The sequence below is a fragment of the Vicugna pacos genome, chromosome 2, assembly GCF_048564905.1.
Source record: "Vicugna pacos chromosome 2, VicPac4, whole genome shotgun sequence".
NCBI lineage: Eukaryota > Metazoa > Chordata > Mammalia > Artiodactyla > Camelidae > Vicugna > Vicugna pacos.
The window spans coordinates 2,128,480-2,150,923 of record NC_132988.1 but is presented as its reverse complement, the minus strand read 5'-3'; the positions used below and the strand labels follow the sequence as shown (position 1 = coordinate 2,150,923).

Sequence of the window (22,444 nt, the reverse complement as noted above, 5' to 3'; positions counted from 1 at the left end):
ATACATAGGAGGGGAAAAGAAAACTCATCAAAGTTAGCGACTATTTTCATGCTATTTAAATATGTCCAAAGGAACATAATGAAATGAATTTCACCATAACTCACCTGCCTCCACCCCCCAATTCCATGTGGGGTTCTTGAATAGGATTCTGGGAGCAAATGAAGAAGGACAGTGATGCCACGATCCAGGTTCCCTCTGGGGTCTCCCAAGCACTTGGATCGGCACCTGGTATAAAGTAGATCTCAGTCTGAGCCAGCTGAGTGAGTGAGTGACTCACAGGCATCGAATGCGTGACATCAGTGAATTAACAGCATTCTTTGTAGGACTCAGAGAATAAGCTGAGAGCCCTGTGGCCTTCCCAGCCTCACATACTATTTTGATAATTGGGGTCATCTCTGGGAATCTTATTCTGTACTTGACAAAAGGCTAGTACAATTCCAGGGTTAAGCATCTTGCCCTCGGGAAATTTTATGATAAAATATTAAGAAAAATAGTTAAATGCCCAAAATGACATAGCATTGTCCTTTGGTGTTTAGTTAATATATGGCTGTAATTTTCATCCTTTATATGTTTTCTACATTTTCCACGTGGGTACGCACTTCTTTAATAAGAAAAAGCAAATGTTTAAAAGAGAAAATCTCTCTTCTCCAGATATAATTTGGTTAGAGGATGAGTCAGAGACGTATAATAGAATCTTAAATACAGGTGTCCCTCCCTCACTCTTTAAATTCAGGAACAGGAAAATCAGGAATAGATTCAAAGAATCAAGGATACTTGTATTCAAGACTAGCAAGTGGAAACGTCCTCAGCAGGAATGGTGATTATCTATAGTGCAGAGATTAAATGTGATGATGAAGGTACAAAGACAACATGAGGTAGAAAGTGCCACATGGCAAGCACTGAGTTAAGGGCAATTTACTATGATTATGCCAATATGTGTGGTCAATTCCCAAGCAAATGATTGTGTACGCCTGCTAGAGGGAGAAAGCTTCCAGCCTTGGCTGGAGAGGAGGGAGGATCCAATGTCTGCATTTTTTAAAATGTCTACAGGTGCTTCTCATGTGCTAATCGATATCCCTGCAGGAGAACCATAACCCAACAGAAAACCCAAAAGACCTAGGACCATGATGGGTAGACGACAGCCCAAGCTTTTCTGCCACAGATGAGTGGTTCCACGCAGGAAGACTGAGCAAGAGGCTCAGAGTCTTAGCTAAGGACAAGCAAGTCGGGACTTCTAATACAAACTAATGCCTTGGGCAGGGGAGGGCAGTTCAGCACAAGAAGGGAGCGCCAGTTGAGTTAGCATGGAAGTTCCATCCTGAATCCAGACCGTGATGGATTTGGGTCCAGGAGGGTAAAAGCCCTGCTTCCCTGGGGCATGGACCGGATTCCACAAGAGGCTGAGATAGGAAGTATGAGGCAGAGAAAAATTCCCCCAGGAGACTCCCGAGTCTGGGTGCCAGGAAGGGTGATGGACCAGCGTGGTCCCAGTGCCACCCGCACTGCAGGGCCCTGGAGTGGCTGTCGCGCTGCACGTTCCCGGCCGGACCTGATACTTGACCAGCGGCAGTGCTCCGGGCTGCGGCCCAGGAAGCAGCGTCAGCAGCAAGTGGTCCCCTTCGTTCTCGTAGGTTCTGGAGTGACACCGGCCCCTGCTGACACGGTGTCCCCAAGCCAAGGCTCTAAGTGACTTCAGCCAGTTAGCCTGTGCTACTCAAAAGGAAAATCCCACATGCGGTTTTGATGTGTTAGGAGGTTTGCTAATACGTCGCCTGCTTTGAATCATTTAATCCTGATAGCCCGTGGGCAGTGTAGGTTTCATCTCCCCATTTTATTTCAACTTTTTTTTTGTTAGGAGTATAGTTGGCCTACAATATTTTGTTAATTCCTGGTGTACAGCATAGTGATTCAGTTATACATCCATATATATACATATATATTCCATTTCATATTCTTTTTCACCATAGGCTATTACAAGGTATTGAATGTAGTTCCCTGTGCTATACAATAGGACCTTGTTTGAGGCAAAAATTTCTAAACAAAGTATTTGCAAACTAAATCTAGCCATGTATATGACAGAGTTGAGTTTATATCAGGATTTAAATGTGGTTTTGTTCTCCGGGATCTCTTTATCAATTTATCATAAGTAAAGAGCCTGTGGACTCCTCAGAAAAATGTTTTAAAATCATAAGATTTAGAGAATAAAGAAGGAATATAATTATACTGAAAAGCAGATATCAAAATATAGAAATGGAAATTTGTGATACAGTAACATATGAATTATTGGAAGAACGTGTTGAATAAGAGGATCCAGTGGTGGGTCTACTAACCGCAACATTCTGCCATAGCAGTGAGTGTCAGTCATCTTCTGAGATCTGCAACAGTTGGCATTTTGAATGTAACTAAAATTAAGCAATGAAAAAGCCAAGAAGTGTGGATTCAGATTCAGGGGTATCTCAAGTCCATATCCCCACCACTTCCCAGAGCTCCCTGCTCCTCCCCTAATGTCATTGAAAGAAGTGGGGAAAGTTTGTGAAGCGAAGGGCATGTTCCATTGCAAAGAAATCGCATAGCAAACCTGGGAGCATGGCCAGTGAACAGTTAATGCTGAGATCAGAGGCAGTGGGAAACCTAGCAGGGACAGCTCTTTACAAGTCACATCATGTACTCTGTGTGTGTCCATGTGTGTGTGCATACAGACGTGTGTGCATGTACAGTGTATACACCTGCCTTTTGTGTGAAGCCGCCTCACTGTCCAAATTTGAAATCCATCCACACGTGCAGTGCAGTCAGCCGAAGCTCAGGCAGACGCTAGGTTGTCCGTTGTTGCTCTGTCTCTTCTGCTGAACTCCACAAGTAAACCACGCACCAGCGGTTGCTTTCAGGGACAACAGCTCTGTAGGCTACAGGTGTGCGCCTTGTTTCACTGCCAACTCCGATTTCGTTTCAGGAGAAATTGCCATTTGATAAAGGGGAAGAATTCAGTTGGCCCACAAGCCTCTGAGTGAGGAAAAAAGATAACCTTAGAGACAACTCTGTGGGACAGCATCCAGGAGGGGGCAGAGCACTGGGCTGCGAGTCGAGGCTGTGTTTCTTTCAAGCTCTGCACTGACTTTGAGGCGGCATGTCACCTCTTTGGCCCTTGATTTCTTCAGCTTAAATTAGGGTCTTGGACCTGTTTGATCCAACGTTAGAGTATCACTTTTCTGCTTGGTGACCCTCCATGGATCCGCAATTCCTTCAGAGGGAAAAATGCCCACATCTTCACGGCAGCCTCTTAGGCTCCACCCCCAAAACCACCACTTATTTCCTATTCACTGTGGCCCACACCAGTCTCCATGCTGTCTTTCCAGCGTGAGGGACCTCCAGGCCTGTGATCACTGTTCCCTCTGCCCCTCCTCTGCCCACTCCTTTGCCTCCGTCTATGCCTTATTCAAAGGTCACTGCCCCAGCCCCACTCCTCCCTACACACATTCCTCGCCCTCCTTTATTTTCCCCGCAGCACTTATCACCAGCTCACAGACCTGTCTTTCTTTCTTTTACCTATTTTCTCTGACGATTTTCAAACTAGAAAGGCCATGGTGGATAATAGCAGAGAAATGGGGGGAGAAAGGTAAATGAGGGAAGGTATCTTCTGAAAGCTAAAATGCCCACCTGAAAGGAGGTAGGAGATAAAGTAGTAGTCGTTACAATTTTGGTAAACCCAAGGTACGTAGTCAGGACTAGTTTTCAAAACATTTGGGGGGAGGGAGGCAGCAATAAAAAGAAATTTAGCCTGAAAACAAATTAAATTCTTGGGAAGATGATGTGTTCAGCTTGAAAGGTCAGTAATATTTTAATGACCTTGGTCTAATAATATCCTGCCTTATAATTTGATCTGTTTGGCAGCTGGGTCATGAATCTAATGGTGCCACAGTTTCGGGAGCAGAAAAGACCACCCCAAGATGGGAGCGGGACAACCATCTGTACCCCATGGGCAAACTGGGGTTATTTTATGAATACCTTGAAATGAGCAAGTCATCAGTGGAGATTTCGGTGCTGTCGGTTATACTAGAATATGCTTTGGGTCTCAGAAGCATCGGTTACCGAGCCAAACAATGACCTAGCATACCGAAACGGAGCCCGCTTTTCTCCATTAGAAGCAATTATGCAGTCAGGCTTTCAAATAGGGTGCCTGTGTGTATCTTTGTCAGTATTTATGTTGTACAAAGCTAAAGATTTACTGCCAAGGAATGAAATGGAATATTCATTCAGGTACATCTCCACCATTGATTCTCAGAGCGTTCTGACCATGTCATCTAAGGATGAACACAGAACCGTTACTAGATGTGACTCGGCTTGGGCTGTAGCCCGTGTGGCACAGCTGTTGGCTGATACCCTTCCAAACAGAGTCATGTGAGCCAGCCAGCCTTTGCAGAAAGCCCACAGGAGCATCCTGCCTCATGGCAGCAAGGGTCACAGGGTCACCCCTGCCACATCTCACACCTGCCTTTGACATTGTTCCTATTTCCTCTGGCCGATAGTTTCTGCCTGGTTCCTTGAGTGACCTCATGGCACATCACTGGCTTGAATGCACGATGAATTTTCTGGTCTGGGATTAAGGTTGAGCACAGATCCCCTCCTTCAATGTCTTTGTCCATTTCTGTACATTTGCTTGGGCTCTGTTTCTTTTCGGTTGAACTTGGTTTTGAGCTCTCAGTTGCCTTTGGTTGCATCTCAAAACAGATTTCCATAGGAAACATCATCTCTTCTATTATGCATGGCACGCTTTTATCTACTAGAAGGCTGATGATGTGCACGTTTTGTATCTGAGCACTTTCAGCTCACCACTGCCTTGAATTACAGTTTTTTTAAGCTTAGGAGACAGGAAAGGATTTTGGTGGACAGGCTTTGTTTGCACTTACACCTAGGGGTTTGGGTTTGCTAAGACACCCCTTTGTGCTTCCTGTTTATAAGTCTGCAGATAAAGGGAGGTTTCTGTTTGTTTGTTTTTACTAAATCACTTTCTACATGTAAAATAATTGCTTTTAAAGATATACTTTATACATAGAAATGCATCTGCTTCCTTCAGGGAGTGAAAGGGCATCTTGCAGCGTCTTCAGTGAGCAATGCTTTGCAGCCTGGGGTCCGATTTGAGTCTGTTTTGGTTTTGCTGTGTTTCATGAGCAGGCTTCATCAGGGGTGCAGCTGCAGTCCCTGGTGTGGAAGCTGTTTGTTTATTCTGCTTATTTTCAAAAGGACTGTCAGCCAATGACCCGTTATTCCAAGATGAGTCATAATTGTACATATGTCTTATTGGGGCTATTATCAGCATTAATAACAACAATATTCTGGGGGCAGCATATTATTTGTTATTTTAACACACACACACAAAAACCTTGGGAAAAATTTATTGTTCTAATTAAGTCAAATAAAGGGCATTGAAGGAAAAATATGCTTTGGGGAGGAATTGATAGGAGTTTTAGAACTTTATAGTCTCATTAAAATACCAGTTAAATAATTCAGCCTCCCCCTACCCTGCAAGAAAGGATGGAGTAACACCTATTCTAGAGAGATTTTTCAGATTTATTAAATTGTTTTCCTATTATCTAAAAAATCCCTAATGAATTAGAAAAATTAATCCATTTCTGAGAGTAGGCAGTCTGTTATTCTGTATTCAAAGCTGGAATGAAACCTATTTTTTGTTCTTTTGGTTCATGGGAGATAGAATTTCCAAGTTCTTTTTGAATTATTTTTGTTCCTCTAAAACAAAGTGCCTTTGGTGGTGATCTCCTGACCACAGTTTCCTCCTTCCAATGTTCCCCATGATCATTAATGACACCCCATCTGCCTTTTTAGCTATGCCTCTTAGCTGCTGAAGGGGAACAGCTTCTGACAGATGACCCTGGAGCCCTCCACCAGTGCTTACAGCCACCAGCCCTGGTCTCCTTCGTCTGAAATACCTTTCTCTGCTTTTCTGCCTGGAAGGATTCTTGCCAAGCCTCGGCAGGAACTCTCCACCTTTTACACAGATTTTCTGCTCTCCTTTCTAGGCATTAATCGCACTTGATTCTTGTCTTGATGGTGTGTGATCGTTTTCGTGTCCATTGTGCTCCCCGGTTGGACTGATCCTGTTGGAGGCAGTAGTCAGGCTTTGCATCTTCCTGTCCGTGTCTGGAGCACCGCGGCCTGGACCCTGGTTCTAATGCGTGTTTAAGTGACTTGAACTTGGAGTTTCAACACGCTCACATACAACTGTTAGATGAGTTGGTGGTAACATTGCCCCCACGGCCCCCACCAGGTTCTAAATGGCATATTTTTTTGAGTGAAATTTCTTTTTTATTTGTTGTAGTGAATTCCCCACCATCCTTTGAGATTACTAGAGTAACACTGTGGTGTCAACCAAAATAGCTCTCCCCCCGCCAGCGAATGATCCTGTCTTCTGAGAACTCAGACACGGGACATAAGTCTTAACATCTGGAAGCCGTAAGACACTGTTTTGTACTCAGAGTGCCCACAGCACAAACACGTCTCTCAAGAACTTGGCAATGCCTTCCCAGCAGGCGGGCGCCATGAGTGACATGCAGTGAATGAGGATGTGAGCCCCCTTTGTCTCTGGTACTGCCTCTCCCACCCTTGCTGGGTTAGCTTGATCTTCCCTTCATATATTATAATCACCATTTAATTTACTGCAGTTAATATCAGTTGTTCTTCAATGTCTCCTTGCACCCACCCCTTTCATCCCCTCTCTCTCTCCAGTGCTATCCCACCCACGCCCCCCTGCATTCTCCAGTCCTGTCTCCTGCACGCCCTCACCTCTGCTCTGTCTGCCTACCACCTGCACTGACATTTCTTTATCTCTGCAGGGTGAACTTTCCAAAATGGTGGCTGAGTAACTGGGGTGGATTGTAGACCTCTCATCTCTTTACTCATTCATTCATTTATCCATCCAACAAACATTGAGCACCTGCTGTGCCAAACACTGTATCAACTGCTGGGGAGACCAAGAAAGGTAAGACTTGGTGTCTGCACTCCCCAGGCCAGGCGAGACATGGCGAGTCACTGATGGACTGCTAAGCAGGTGAACACAAATTGGACTTCCTAGAGCTGGAGATATTTGAACTGGATTTTGAAAGGTGAATGGAAGTTAGCTCTCTATTTTGTGGTAGAGGGAGTGGACACATCATGCAGAGAGGTAGAGACATATAAGAGCACACGGCATGAAGCAGCTTGGCCTGACTGAAGAACAGCAAGTAGGGCTAGCACAAAGGATCCACAGGTGGGAATATCAGGTGCACAAGGCCTCCGTCACGATGGGTCTTGTATGCTTAGCCAGGGGACTTGAATGTATCCTTAAAGAAATGGACATATTGGAGTATTTGTAAGCAAGAAACCTGCATAATGTTTATGTTGAAGAAGACCTGGTTACTCTGAAAGCAGAATGGAAGATACTATTTTAGGGGGAAGAGGGTATTTCAAGGGGCCACCCTGGGTAACCCAGACAACAAGTGGTGCACTCCTGCAGAGAGGCCCTGGACAGAGGGATAGAGACACGGGAGGCAGACGTGGTAAGTGCTGTGGAGGTGCCTGTGTGGCTGAGGAGGGGGAGGGGCATAGAATTGCTGAGATGACCCTCCGAAGACCCATCCAGAGAGCGGATCTGCAGGGGGAGTGTAAGGGGAGGAGCTGGCTTTGAGGAAATGGTTCCGTGTGTGGCATTTTGATTGCGATATGTCTATGGGACATCTGAGGGGTGATGTCTGTTATTAAGCTGGATTCACCAGTCAGGAGCTCAGAGGAGCTGTGGGTGAGGCCATGGGGGTGATTCAGTCCTGCCAGGCAGATTGAAGATGAGGCCCTGGGGAAAAGGGCCATGTACATGGCAAATGGGAGAAGAGAAATCCACCAAGAGAAAGAAGAGTAGCAGAGCAGTTGGGAGAAAACTAGTTGAGGCAACACAGAGAAGGCTGTAACCTAGCTTAAGAGGGATTTGAACGCTGACTAAAAGGAACATAGTGAGAAAGGGGGGTGTGTGGGGCAAAAAAGCAAGAGCTAAAACCCACCTTTAATTGCTGAGACTGGGGAAAAGGAGGAGGAAGACTAAGGTAGCCTTTAAAAAACATATCTATGTGTATCTGTGTGTGTGCATATGTGCACACACACTTTTCTGCCTGGGCTTTTTAAATTTATTTAAGTAAAACAAAAATCAAGAGGGAGGAACAATCCACAGAGAGGAAAATATTTGTCCATGGCAAAAGCTACCTGGTAGTCAAATAAACAGGGACTGAAAATGACCGCTGGCTTTGGAACACGCAGCCACCAGCAGTGCAATTCCTGTCTCAGTGCTGCGGTGAGGGCCGTGGGGGCTGCAGGGCTCTGAGCCCTGGAGGAGTAATCAGCGCAGGTACTTCTCCAAGAAACTGGACTTTAAAGAGAACAAGAAAGTGTAGAAAGTATCAGAGAGCAACACAGGGCCGTGAGAGAGGGTTGGGCAAGGGTTAGTTTTGTTTTACACTGGGCGTTTCTGGCCTTGCTGAGTTGCTATGCCTCTGCTGTTTTGATCTTTGTTCTGAAAGCTTTTTAGAAAGTTCTTCTCGCTTGAAAATCTGAACAGATTAAATCATGTTGGGTTGTTTCTGGTGTTTTATTTTTTAATTTAAAAATTATCTGGAATTTACTTTAATGTCAAAAGTGAGGGCACTGTACCAGGTCTTCCAATGATTTAGCTCATTACTCCAGTACATGAATCCACTGATTTGAAGTGTCAGTTTTAGAATATTACTAAAATCTCATAAATTTCCGTGTCTATTCTTGAAATACATTCTATTTCATTCATACTCTCAGTGCACTATTTCTAAACTGTTTCCATGACCATAGATTAATACCTCCTAGAGTTGGTCCTTTTTTATCCTTTTCCAGAATGTCACTAATACTACAAATTCAACCATCCCTCCTCATTATTTTACTTGTATATTTGTGTATATTTCTGGAAGAACTTTAGGATCACCTTTCAGCTTGTTTTCTTAAATCCATTTGGGATTATTAACTAAATTTGCATTCAGATTCTAAATTTATTTTGGAGAAAAAATTGGCTATGTCCCCCAAACTTGAATCTGCCCAGTGAAGAGTATGGTGCATTCTACTGCTCATTCAATCATCATTTGTTTTTCTTTTTTTAAGTCATTTATCAGAACCATCTTAAAGTTTTTCACTAATTTATTTCTAAATAGTCTGTGCCTTTGTTGTCATTATAAATGGTATATTTTCTGGGTTTTGAACTGGGTTGATTGCTAATAACGTCTTAATTTCTGGCTTCTCTTGAATGAGAAGGAGATCTGACAGTGTGGGGTCCTCTTTCCAATATGGTGACTGTGAGCAGTACGTTTCCTTAGGATGTCCACTTGCCAATTTGACAGTGGCTGCACCCACTCCACACATTTCTGCTACTTACCTGCCCCCTGTAGGCAGATGTGTTCATGTAGGGTTAGGTGAGCTATGGATGCAGATACTGACATCACTGCTGCCACGCTGCTGAACCTGTGGCATCACTAACTCTGGTTTTTGCTCTCTGACCTCCCTGAATATGACAGCTCCTTTTGGGCTGTGGACCTGCTCCATCTTTCCAGCACTGTCGGCTTTTCTGCAACACACCCCTGCCTCTCAGGTCAGAGCAAATGTCAGCTCCTCCTACCCATCCACCCCATCCACGGTCTTGCCGTTCCTGCCCAGAGTGGTCCCTACCCCTTGACTGAACAGTAACGCTAAAGGGACTATAAATTTGCCTCTCATCCACTGTCTTAGTTACATACCTGTGCTAGTTTACTTTAAAGGTCTGCCAGTTAGGAGGGGAGGGTCTAAAAGTCTTTTAGATCTCTGGCCTTATCATTTCTAACCACTCCCCCACCCCATGGAACAGCTTACCACAGATCTCTGCTGCCCCGTCTGTAGCAACGCCCTGTAAATTGCAGACAGAGAGAAAAGGACTTCTAAGCCACCACCATAACTTTGACTTCCTGTTATGACACAGACCATAGAAATATCAAGATAAAAATTCCTGAAGAAGGATATTTTGCTTAGGAAGACACTTTAATTGCATACCTTTCTGTGACTTGTCATAACTTCATAGACTCTCTGAATGTGCTGCACTCACCTTCCCAGACTCAAGGGAGCTTGCTCACTTGCCTGTTTTCAGTGCATTTCCTCCAACATTCTCTATGCAGAGCTTTCCCAAAGGTACATTCCTTATTCCTTTTTAAATTCTTATATACAATCACAATATTCTTTTTCTTAATCCTCAATGACAAATCATCTTCCAAGATTGTACTATTTCAACACTGAGAGTGAATAGTATGCTTCAAGATTCCCAGGTTTATTACCAGCAAATAACTATGGTTGGTTAAAGATTTTTAAGTATGTTATTCCTACTAAGGGTATATACGTGAAAGAAACAGGATGTAATGAGACTTCTAACCAGAGATTTTATATTTGCCTTTTGTTTGGATTCTTTCACTGTTGAACATTATTATTACCATGAATAAATTTTCTCTTTGGGATTTAGTTCACCATTTGCCCCTCTCTCTTTACAGGAATAAAAGAATTGATGTTGTCCTTCCATCCATCCACATCTCCATGTTGTGTGTCCGTTCCTTCAACAGGTATTCAGTTTGGGTCCACCACCTTGTTTGTGGCCTCTTTCCAGTGGCCCCTCTGTTGGCTCTGGAGAACAATATATTGGAAATCAGAGTGGGTACGTGGAAACTTGACTACCCGGTATAGACGCATGGTGCCAGATAAAGCCCAGAACATTGCAGCGTGGCAGCCCACCATGCAAGGAACAGCAATTCTGGCTGTGGTGGACCAGTGTGAGTAAAATGGCTTCATGGGCTGAAGACTTTGAAGAGTCTACAAATGCATTGGCATTGCTTCCTAAGGAATCCAGTGTTGGGTATTATTTAATATGAGAGGGAGATGCTAACACTATCATAGTTATAAACAACATAGTTGTTGTAACTGTAATTGTTATTATTTTTAATATATTTTTCTTTATAATTATTATTTGTGACTTACAAGAGCTCTTACAGCGGCAGTTGTTAAGAAGCGTGGCCATTATACTGTTGCTGAAGTGTTAATTCAGTAGAAGTATGGTAATAGTATTAATAAGTGCTCACTCTTTTTATATTCACATGACTATAAAGGTCACACAGCAGTGCTTGTATAATGGAGATAGACATCTATCTATCCAAGAGTTTGTAGTACCTAAAATAAGAGCAGTCATTCCACCGTATTTGACCATAGATTCCAGACTATCAGTTTAAAGTAGAAACTACCTGATGAGGCCATAGAAACCCTTTGTGCATCCCCAATCATTCATTACCTTCCTGGTCCCCTGGGGCAGAGGTTCTTCCAGAAGGAGGTCCTATTTCTCCTCCCCACCCAACTCTTGGCCTTTGCTACTCACTGTTGGTCATTAGCTAAGCATCTTCATATCCTGCATGTGTCTGAGCTGTGAGGGAACAGAGCTCAGCTGTTTACAAACTGTATTGACTATGACCATTCTGAACAGCCTCTCTTCTTCCCTGCCCACACCCCCACAGGGCAACAGGGGACTCAGAACCACAGCGATTCCCATGCCAGCCCATCAGGGAGACTTCTTCCCTAGAAATATTCTTACAACCAGGGCTGTTTCCTCCCTTAATTCACTGCCAGTTTTACTCCCCGTTTACAGTCCCCAACAAAAGGCTATCCCAGTTTGAATTTCTTAATCAAGTCACATTGACCCCGAGTACCTGGCATTTACCTATGAGCACTCATAGAAACAGAACAGGGCCTGGCAGTGGCTGTGAGCCAGGTTCCTGGGTGAGGGGACTTGCTGGGCCCTTCAGGTTCTGTAGCATGGCCCGAGCTCAGCTCCCAGCATGGCGTCTTCCCATCTGCATGATTTTGGGCCAGGCTTCAACAGTTCAGAGCTTCATTTTATCACTTGCAGACAGAATAATTCCCTGCTTCATATTTTAAGACTGTTATGGACCACAAAGGGTGCTTAGGGAATTCAGTGAGTCAGTGCATGGGATTCACACAACCTGATCCTCAGGGAATGTTATTTAACATCATTATGCACCATCGATAAAATTGGCAGCACAGACTTGGCCAGGTATCAAAGGTACAGGCACAAGAATTTCACAATGTATCACTGTCTGGATCATAGTCACAATTTTACACAGTAAAACAAGCTACCTGGGACCACCCAGCTGTCAGCCCACCTGACTCCCCACCCCAAGATCCCTCAATTTATCTGATTTGCTTGCTACCCCTACTTGTTGGAGAAAGTTGGCAAATCACACACAGTCACTGACTGCTAGGTTACTTCCATTCCCATTCACTCAAATTGCCCCATTTTCAGTATCCACTCTGCTGCAAAACATAGACTAATGTTTAGAATATGACAACACGTCCTTTCCCGTTCCACAGTCAGAGAAGCATGAATCTGTCATGTTTAATATGCCATATGACACTAAGCAAGGCAGGAAAACAGGCTCCTGTGCTTTAAGAAATTTTTAGCAATGACGTTTGAAACTTAAAGTGTTTTTGTTTGACCTTCAGCTAACCAGAAACTTCAAATAACTCCTATTCCCCATTACTCAGGTGTCCCGGTTTGAATGTATTAGGCACTTTTTCCTCATCTCCCCAGCATGACTTTGCTCCATCAGCACAGATGGAGTGTCTCCAAGGCTGCTCCGTGTGCACGGGCGTCTGTGTGCACTCATGTGCACCCACTGATTGGTGCCACTGATTCATGTCCAGGGGTTGTTCTGTCTTATAACTCAAGCATTGCTTTATTATATCCTAGAAAACTGCTTTTAGGTCATTGATTGAACTATAGACCATCCTCTAGCCCACATTACGAAGTGACATCTTCCAAGACACAGGTCCTCTGTGCTTGTATTTATGTATATGTAAGAATTAAATACGCATGTCATCCCCTCACATATTTAATTTGTGCCTTCCCAATTGAATGTGCACAGTAAATGCTAACTTCCCATAACACGAGAACTTTTAGGAAGTAAGAGGAAGGAATTAGCCACCAGGGAGAAGACAGGACATCAAGCAGGAGTTTGGTATAAAGTCATTTATTCTAAAGCTGCTCTGGCTCAATAAATAAGTGGAATTGACCTTGTTGTATCATGCCAGAGCATCTGCTATTGAAGACCGATTTTAATTTATTTTGATATAAGTGGAAAATTGTGTCGGAACAGCATGGGAAATGAAGCACACTGCATCTATCTGTACTCCTGAAGTGTGGCTCAGAGCTGCTCAGTTTTGAGGAAAAGTATCTTGTCTGGAGACAATAGAATTATTTTCATTGTTGGAATTTTTGTAGCTTCCAGAAGCACATCTGCAGGTGATTCTGTAAAAGTCTAGAGTTGACTTAAATAGCAGGAAATTTTAGCCTATTGAAATCAGGAGAAGTGAAATATTTTTGCCTACAACCACCACCACCACCAGCACCACCAGGCAAGCACGTGTACACCCAGAGAGATTTCACATCAGAGGGAATGACAAAGCTGGTTCTGTTACTGAGGCCAAACTTGTTCTGCTCACTGCACAACAGTGATAAATAAATCAATCAGGAGACAAGGTTTTGGGGCAAGGAATCGTAACTTTATTCAGAAAACTGGCAGACCAAGAAGATGAGGGACTAATGTCCTGGAGAATCATCTTTACCAACCCAGAATTAAGGCTCCTTTTAAACTAAAAAGGGGAGGGGGTGTGCTTGGTTGTGCAAATTCTTGCTGCAGGCCTTCTTTGTTCTTGCAGCCGTCCATGTGGGTCAGCCTATGGTGTCCCTCTAAGCCTCCAACAAAACAAAGGTTATTCTCTATTTTGCAACTTGCCATCTCTGCGTAAGTGCAGAAGTGCTAACATCCTTAAAGGTCAGAGCCCTGAGAATAGGCTTTCCTGTAGGTTTTAGGCTAAAGGCAACGTTGTTCTACAAAAGGTGCAGAGCCAGCAAGATTAAGCCTGGAAGACAGGGCACAGTGCTTCAAACTGAAGGAATAGATCCAATATGGCATCATATTTGTTCACGATTACAGTTCTAGTTAGGGGAAATTTTGCAGCAGAAAATCCCCTCAGTTGTTTTTCTTGCTTTGCCTGACATCTTGTTTGTTGGCTTGTGGTCTCATGGTGTCTAAATCGTATGTTCAGATGAATACTATTAAAATCATATGGTGCAGAAAACATATCTGTTCTGCTTCAAAAATGACTGAAACATTTAGCTTTGTTTATTCCCAGAGAATTTGGATTTAATCTATTCTCGACTTTTTTCTTCCTTCAAACCAGTTTTTTACTGGAGGGTTTAAAGCCCAAACTAAAGAATTTTGGAGAAGACTCATGTAATTCATAAGAGCTTTACATCCGAATTTAAGACTGACCCATATTTATACTTTTAATCAAGGAACACAATAAACTTTGTTAGTCGGTCAGTTATTACGTGTTTAACTTTGTCCATGTAATCTTTTGGAAGTTGAGAGGCTTAGACACTTGATCTAACAAAATAGGTATCATTGCTTGACTCTGCGAATGAAAGAATCCCAGTATAGTTTCCTGCAATTATATTTTATTGAAAATAATAAAGAATTCTTGCTCTCTAATAAAGAAACAGACAGAAGCACATACTGAGTGCTTAAAATAAATCAGACTATAGGTTAACTTATCTAAACAAGTCAAGATAGTATAGGGAAAAAAGTATGAACTTGTAGGAAAATGTATATTGTGCAATTAATATCCTATTTTTAAGAAGCAAATGATAAATATCCCCAATAATTTATCATTTATCTACAAAGGAGTTACTTAAAGAAAACTTATTTTCATAAGAGGTACATAAACAAATAGGCTATCTAAATCTACATTATTAAAGATTAAATTATACCATTAGATCTCCAAGGTTGATTGATTTTCATGATATGTATAATTTTTGAAAATATAACTTACATATAACATATCCAAGCAGCTCTTCAGTTATCCACATTACCCTACTCTACAGTTATTCTTACTGTAGTTAAAACAAGTAATAAGCAAGTTTCAGGTGCTTGCTTTTGAATTGCCACTGGAATTCTGGATATTCCCTTAGGTTAAAGACCAAAAGCAAAGTAACTATTCAACTTTGAAGCAGTCGCTCAAAACTTTAAGACATTCACTATCTATATCCAGTTACAGGAAAGACAACTTTTCTGAAGATTAAAAAAAAAGACGTCAACAGCTGAAAATGAAATTCTGTAATGTATGTTGACCATAAATATAAAGGCTATAAATTAATCCTCCCTTTACTGTTTTCCTACAAGCACAGGTCATGATCATCACTTTCACATTCCATTTATGCTACATGAAAGAACGTCTCTCCACATGCTCAATTCTGAGAGTTAAGTGTGTGTGAAAGCCGTCAGTCACCTACCTTGTTCGGAAAAGAGTTTCATTTAAGTGGGAAACAACACTACATACATATATATGGGGAGGAACAAGTTCCAACAGGGAATTACCCTGAAAACTGCATGAACTTAAAACCGGCAGAGGAAACATACTGAGAATCCAGAAAAAGTGTTTTAACTGCAACCCATTTTCCTTAAGCTAGATGAAAGAACGTCTCTCCACGTGTTCAATTCTGACATTTAAGTGTGTGTGAAAACCGTCAATCACATAGCCTGTTGGGAACACGCAGCTTCTTTTCAGTGGGAAACTACATGACATGCATATATATGAGGAGGTTATAGCTCCAACGCTGTTTTACAGTAAAAATTGCATGAAATTCCAACCGGCACTAGGAAACATACTGAGAACCCAGAGTAAGTGTTTCTACGGCAACCCATTCCATTTAAGCTAGATGAATGAACGTGTAACTACATGCTCAATTCTGAGAGTTAATTGTCTGTAAAACCGTCAATCAACAAGCTTGTTGGGAACACACGGTGTCTTTTAACTGGGAAACTACACTACATAAATATATATGGGGAGGTACTAGCTCCACCTCGGTATTAGAATGAAAACTGCATGATTGTCAAAAAGGCACTAGGAAACAGATTGATAAACCAGAGTGTTTCGCCTGCAACCCGTTCCCTTGTGCTAGATGAACGAACGTCTCTCCACATGCTGTTTGCAGAGATAAGTGTGTGTGAAAGCCGTCTTTCACCTAACTTGTTCGGAACACAAAGTTCCTTTTCAGCTGGAAATTAAATTCCGTAAATATACAGAGAGAGAGTTACTAGATCCAACACGGGTTTACAGAGAAAACTGTATGAAGTTCAAACAGGAACTAGGAAACACACTGAGAAACCAAAGTGTTTCCTCTGCAACACATTCCCTTTGTGCTAGATGAAGGAAAGTCTCTCCACATGCTCAGTTTTGATAGAGAAGTGTCTGTGAAAGCAGTCCTTCACCTACCTTGTTGGGAACACAAAATTCCTTTTCAGTTTGTAATTACACTACATATATAAATATATAAGAGGAGGTACTAGCTCCAACTCGGTTTAACAGTGAAAACAGCAGGCACTTCAAACCGGCACTAGGAAACAGACTGAGAAACCAGAGTAAGTGTTTCTCCTGCAAACCGTTCCCTTTGTGCTGGATGAACGAACGTCTCTCCACATGCTCAGTTCTGAGAGATAAGTGTGTGTGGAAGCCGTCCTTCACCTAGCTTGAAGGGAACACAAAGTTTCTTTTAATTTGGAAGCTACACTACATACATTTATGTGGGCAGGTTTTAGCTCCAACTCTATTTTACAGTGAAAACTGCATGGACTTCAAACCAGCACTTGTAAACATACTGAGAAACGAGAGTAAATGTTTCTACAACAACCCATTCCCTTTGTGCAAGATCAACGTACGTCTCTACACATGATCAATTCTAAGAGTTAATTCAGTTACAAATCCTTCGATCAGTTAACTTGTTGGGAGCACACAGTTTCTTCTCAGTGGGAAACTGCACTACTTACTCGGGTTTCTCATTATGTTTAATACTGCCGGCTTGAAGTTCATGTAGTTTTCACTGTAAAAACGATTTGGGGCTTGTAACTTCCCCTGTATATTTATGTAGTGTTATTCCTCACTGTAAACAAACTATGTGATCCCGAGAAGCTTTTTGAGTTATGGCTTTCACACACATTCATTTCTAGGAACTAAGAATGTAGGGAGGGATTCGTTTATCTAGCATAAAGAGAATGTTTTGCTGTAGATACACTTTGGTTTCTCACTATCTTTCCAAGTGCCGGTTTGAAGTTAGTGAAGATTTCACTGTAAATGCGAATTTGAGCTTCTACCTCCCATACATATGTATGTAGTGTAGTTTCCCACTCAAAAGAAACTGTGAGTTCCCAACATGCCAAGTGATCCATGGCATTGACAAAGAATTAACTCTCAGATTTGAGCATGTGGAGAGACGTTCATTCATGAAGCATAAAGGGAATGAGTTGCAGTAGAAACACTTATTCTAGTTTCTCAGTATGTTTCCTAGTTCCTGTTTGAACCTAATGCAATTTTCACTGTAAAACCGAGTTTTAGCTCGTACCTCCCTACATATATATATCTATTGTAGTTGCCCACTGAATTGAAACTGTGTGTCCCCAACAAGCTAGGTGATTGATGGCTTTCACACACAATGAACTCTCAGAATTGAGCATGTGGAGAGACGTCCGTTCACATAGCATAAATTTAATGGATTGCAGAAGAAACACTTACTCTCTCTTTCCTATAGACATTTTAAATTCATGCAGATTTCACTGTAAAATGGATTTGGAGCTAGTACCTCCCCATATATATATATATATATATATATATATGTAGTGTAATTTCCCACTGTAAAGAAACTGTGTGTTCCCAACAAGCTACGTGATTGACGGCTTCCACACACACTTAACTCTCAGAACTTAGCAAGTGGAGAAACGTTTTTTCATATAACATAAAGAGAATAGGTAGCACTAGAAACACTTACTCTGGTTTCAGAGTATGTTTAATACTGCCGGTTTGAAGTTCATGCTGTTTTCACTGTAAAACCGATTTGAAGACTGCTCCTCCCTTATATATTTATCTAGTGTGTTCTTCACTGAAAACTAACTATCTGATCCCAAGAAGCTTTTTGATTTACGGCTTCCACACACATCAAATTTTAGGAACTGAGAATGTGGGGAGGGATTCGTTCATCTACCTTAAAGAAAATGAATTGTTGTAGATACACTTACTCAGGCGTCTCAGTATGTTTCCTAGTGCCAGTTTGAAATTGATGCAGTTTTAACAGTAAAACCGTGTTGGGGCTAATATCTCCCCATATAAAAGTAGGTCGTGTGTTTTCCCCATGAAAAAAATTGTGTTTCCCCCACAAGCTAGGTGATTGACGGCTTTCACACTCACTTACTCTCAGAATTGAGCATGTGAAGATACGTTCTTTCATCTAGCATAAAGAGATGTGGTAGCACTTGAAATAATTACTCTGGTTTCTCAGTATGTTTCCTCGTGCCAGTTTGAAGTTAATGCAGTAATCACTGTAAAACCGAGTTGGAGCTATTACCTCCCCATATATATTTATTAGGGTAAATACCAACTCAAAAGAAACTGTGTTTTCCCAACTAGTTATGTGATTGACGGTTTTCACACACATTCAACTCTCAGAATTGAGCATGTGTGGAGGCGTTCATTCATCTAGCTTAAAGGGAATGGCGAGCAGTAAAAAGAATTACTCTGGCTTCTCAGTATGTTTCTTTGTGCCGGTTTGAATTTCATGCAGTTTTCAGTGTAAAACTGAGTTGGAACTTGGACCTCCCCATATATATGTATGTTGTGTGTTTCCCCACTCTAATGAAAATGTGTTTTCCTTACAAGGTAAGTGATAGATGGCTTTTGCACACGTTCAACACTCAGAACTGAGCATGTAGAGTGGCGTTCTTTCAACTAGCATAAAGGGGATGATTTGCAGTAGAAACACTTATTCTGTTTTCTTAGTATGTTTCCTAGTTCCGGTTTGAAGTTCATGCAGTTTTCACTGTAAAACCGAGTTGGAGCTAGTAACTCCCCATATATATGTATGTAGTGTAGTTTCCCACTGAAAAGAAACTGTGTGTTCCCAACAAGCTCGGTGATTGACAGCTTTCACACACACTTTAATCTCAGAATTGAGCTTGTGGAGAGACGATCGTTCATCTAGCATAAAGGGAATGGGTTGCAGTAGAAATACTTACTCGGGTTTCTCAGTATATTCCCTAGTGCCGGTTTGTACTTCTTGCATTTTTCACTGTAAAACAGAGTTGGAGCTCGTACCTACCCATATATGTGTATGTATTGGATTTTCCCACTGAAAAGAAACTGTTTTTTCCCAAAAAGCTAGGGGATTTTCGGCTTTCACACACACTTAACTCTCAGAATTGAGCATGTGTATTGTCGTTCGTTCACCTAGCATTAAGTGAATGGGTGGCAGTTATAACTCTTACTCTTCTTTCTCAGTATGTTTCTAGAGCCCCTTTGAAGTTCATGCAGTTTTCACTGTAAAACCGAGTTCGGGGTAGTACCTCCCAATATATATGTATGTAGTATTGTTTTCCAGTAGAAAGAAACTATGTGTTCCCAACAAGCTAGGTGATTGACGGCTTCCACACACACTTAACTCTCAGAACTGAGCAAGTGGAGAGACGATTTTTCATTAGCATAAAGAGAATAGGTAGCACTAGAAACACTTACTCTGGTTTCGCTGTATGTTTAATACTGTCAGTTTGAAGCTCATTATGTTTTCACTGTAAAACAGAGTTGGAGCTAGTAACTCCATATATAGGTATTTAGTGTTGTTTCCCACTGAAAAGAATTTGTGTGTTCCCAAAACGTTAGCTGACTAACGGCTTTCACACACATTTAACTCTCAGAATTGCACATGTGTAGAGACGTTCATTCAAATAGCATAAAGGGAATAGTTAGCAATAGAAAACTTACTCAGCTTTCTCAGTATATTTACTAGTGCCGGTCTGAACTTCATGCAGTTTTCACTTTTGAACCCACTTGGAACTAGTATCTCCCAATTTATGTGTATGTAGTGTATTTCCCCAATCAAAACTAACTTTGTGTTCCCTACAAGCTAAGTGATAGATGGCTTTCGCACACAGTCAGCTCTCAGAACTGAGCATGGGGTGAAGCGTTAGTTCATCTAGGATGAAGGGAATGGGTTGCAGTTGAAACACTTATCTGGTTCCTCAGTTTGTTTCCTAGTGCCGGTTTCAAGTTCATGCAGTTATCAGTTTAAAACCGAGCTGGAGCTTGTACCTCTCCATATATATATATGTAATTAGTTCTGCACTCAAAAGAAATTTTGTTCCCAACAAGCTAAGTGATAGATGGTATTCGCTCGCATTAAACTCAGAACAGAGCATGTGGACAGGCTTTCATTCGTCTAGTATAAAGGGAATGGCTTGCAGTAGAAATAATTACTCACGTTTCTTAGTATGTTTCCTAATGTCGGTAAATTTGCTGCCTGTTTCACAGTAAAACAGAGTTGGAGCTAGTACCTCTCCATATATATGAATGTATTGTAGTTCCCCACTCAAAAGAAAATGTTTTTTTCCAACAGGCTAGGTGATTGTCGGCTGTCACACACACTTAACTCTCAGAATTGAGCATGTGGTGTCGGGTTCCTTCATCTAGCATAAAGGGAACGGGTTGCAGTAGAAACACTTACTCTGGTTTCTCAGTTTCTTTCCTAGTGCCAGTTTGAATTTCATGCAGTTTTCACTGTAAAGTCGACTTGGAAATATTACCTCCTCATATATATGTATGTAGTGCATTTCCCAACTCAAAAGAAACTGTGTGTTCCCTACAAGCTAACGGAAAGATGGCTTTTGCACACATTCAACTCTCAGAAATGAGCATGGAGACAGGCGTTCGTTCATCTAGGATGAAGGCAATGGTTTGCAGTAGTAACACTTAGTCTGGTTTCTCATTATTTTTCCTAGGTCCGGTTTGAAGTTCATGCAGTTTTCACTGTAAAACCAGGTTGGTGCTAGTATCTAGCCATATAGATATAGTTTAGTTTCCAATTGAAAAGAAACTGTGTGTTCCCAACAAGCTAGTTGATTGATGGCTTTCACACACATTCAACTCTCAGAATTGAACATGTGTAGAGGCATTCGTTCATGTAGCATAAAGGGATTTTGTAACATTAGAAACAGTTACTGTGATTTCTAGGTAAGTTTCCTAGTGTCGGTTTTAAGTTCATGCAGTTTTCAGTGTAAAACCGAGTTGGACCTACTACCTATCCATATATATATATATATATGTAGATTAGTTCCACACTCTAAAGAAACTGTGTTCCCAACAAGATAGGTCATTGACAGATTACACGCACATTCAACTCTCAGAATTGAGCATGTGGAGACGCGTTCGTTAATGTAGCATAAAGGGATTGAGGAGCCACAAAAACACTTAATGCGATTTCTCAGTATGTTTCTTAGTGCCAGGTTGACGTTCATACAGTTTTCTCTGTAAAACCGAGTTGGAGCTAGGACCTCCCCATATATATGTATGTCGTGTATTTTCCCACTGAAAAGAAACTCTGTGTTCCCAACAAGCTAGGTGATTGATGGCTTTCACACACATTCAACTGTCAGAATTGAGCATGTGTTGAGGCGTTTGTTCATCTAGCATAAATGGAATTTGAAAGTGATGATCATGTCCTATGTTGGTAGGGAAACAGTAAAGGGAGCATTAATTTAGAGCCTTTATAGTTATGGTAAGCAAACATAGAATTTCATTTTCAGCAGTAGATTTCTTTTTTTTTAAGGTTCAGAAAACTTAATTCTTTCTTGTAACTGGATATAGATAGTGAATGTCTTAAAGTCTTTGAGCAACTGCTTTAAAGTAGAAATATTACTTTGATTTTGGTCTTTAACCTAAGGGAATATCCAGAATTCCAGTGGCAATTCAAAAGCAAGCACCTGAAACTTGCTTATTACTTGTTTTAACTACAGTAAGAATAACTGTAGAGTAGTAATGTGGATAACTGAAGAGCTGCTTGGATATGTTATATGTAAGTTATATTTTCAAAAATTATACATATCATGAAAATCAATCAACCTTGGAGATCTAATGGTATAATTTAATCTTTAATAATGTAGATTTAGATAGCCTATTTGTTTATGTACCTCTTATGAAAATAAGTTTTCTTTAAGTAACTCCTTTGTAGATAAATGATAAATTATTGGGGATATTTATCATTTGCTTCTTAAAAATAGGATATTAATTGCACAATATATATTTTCCTACAAGTTCATACTTTTTTCCCTATACTATCTTGACTTGTTTAGATAAGTTAACCTATAGTCTGATTTATTTTAAGCACTCAGTATGTGCTTCTGTCTGTTTCTTTATTAGAGAGCAAGAATTCTTTATTATTTTCAATAAAATATAATTGCAGGAAACTATACTGGGATTCTTTCATTCACAG

General features: G+C 41.3%; 1 protein-coding gene across 8 annotated transcripts in view; it reads left to right on the top strand.

Annotated features, from left to right (window-relative positions):
- The window catches only part of LOC102528608 (anoctamin-6-like), a 92,444-nt gene that overhangs the window by 44,381 nt on the left and 25,619 nt on the right, over positions 1-22,444 (top strand). For 3 of the 8 annotated variants that reach the window (XR_012063404.1, XR_012063401.1, XR_012063403.1), the window contains one exon: positions 10,566-10,795. The exons of 3 other annotated variants lie outside the window; for them this stretch is intronic. Coding sequence is in view for 2 of the 5 variants with exons in the window: in XM_072948292.1 (XP_072804393.1) it covers positions 10,566-10,755 (190 nt within the window). In the remaining 3 variants the exon portion in view is untranslated. Of the gene's footprint in view, positions 1-1,083; positions 1,369-10,565; positions 11,022-22,444 lie in introns of those variants that run through there. 2 more of the 8 variants (XM_072948292.1, XM_072948299.1) reach the window with 2 other exon arrangements.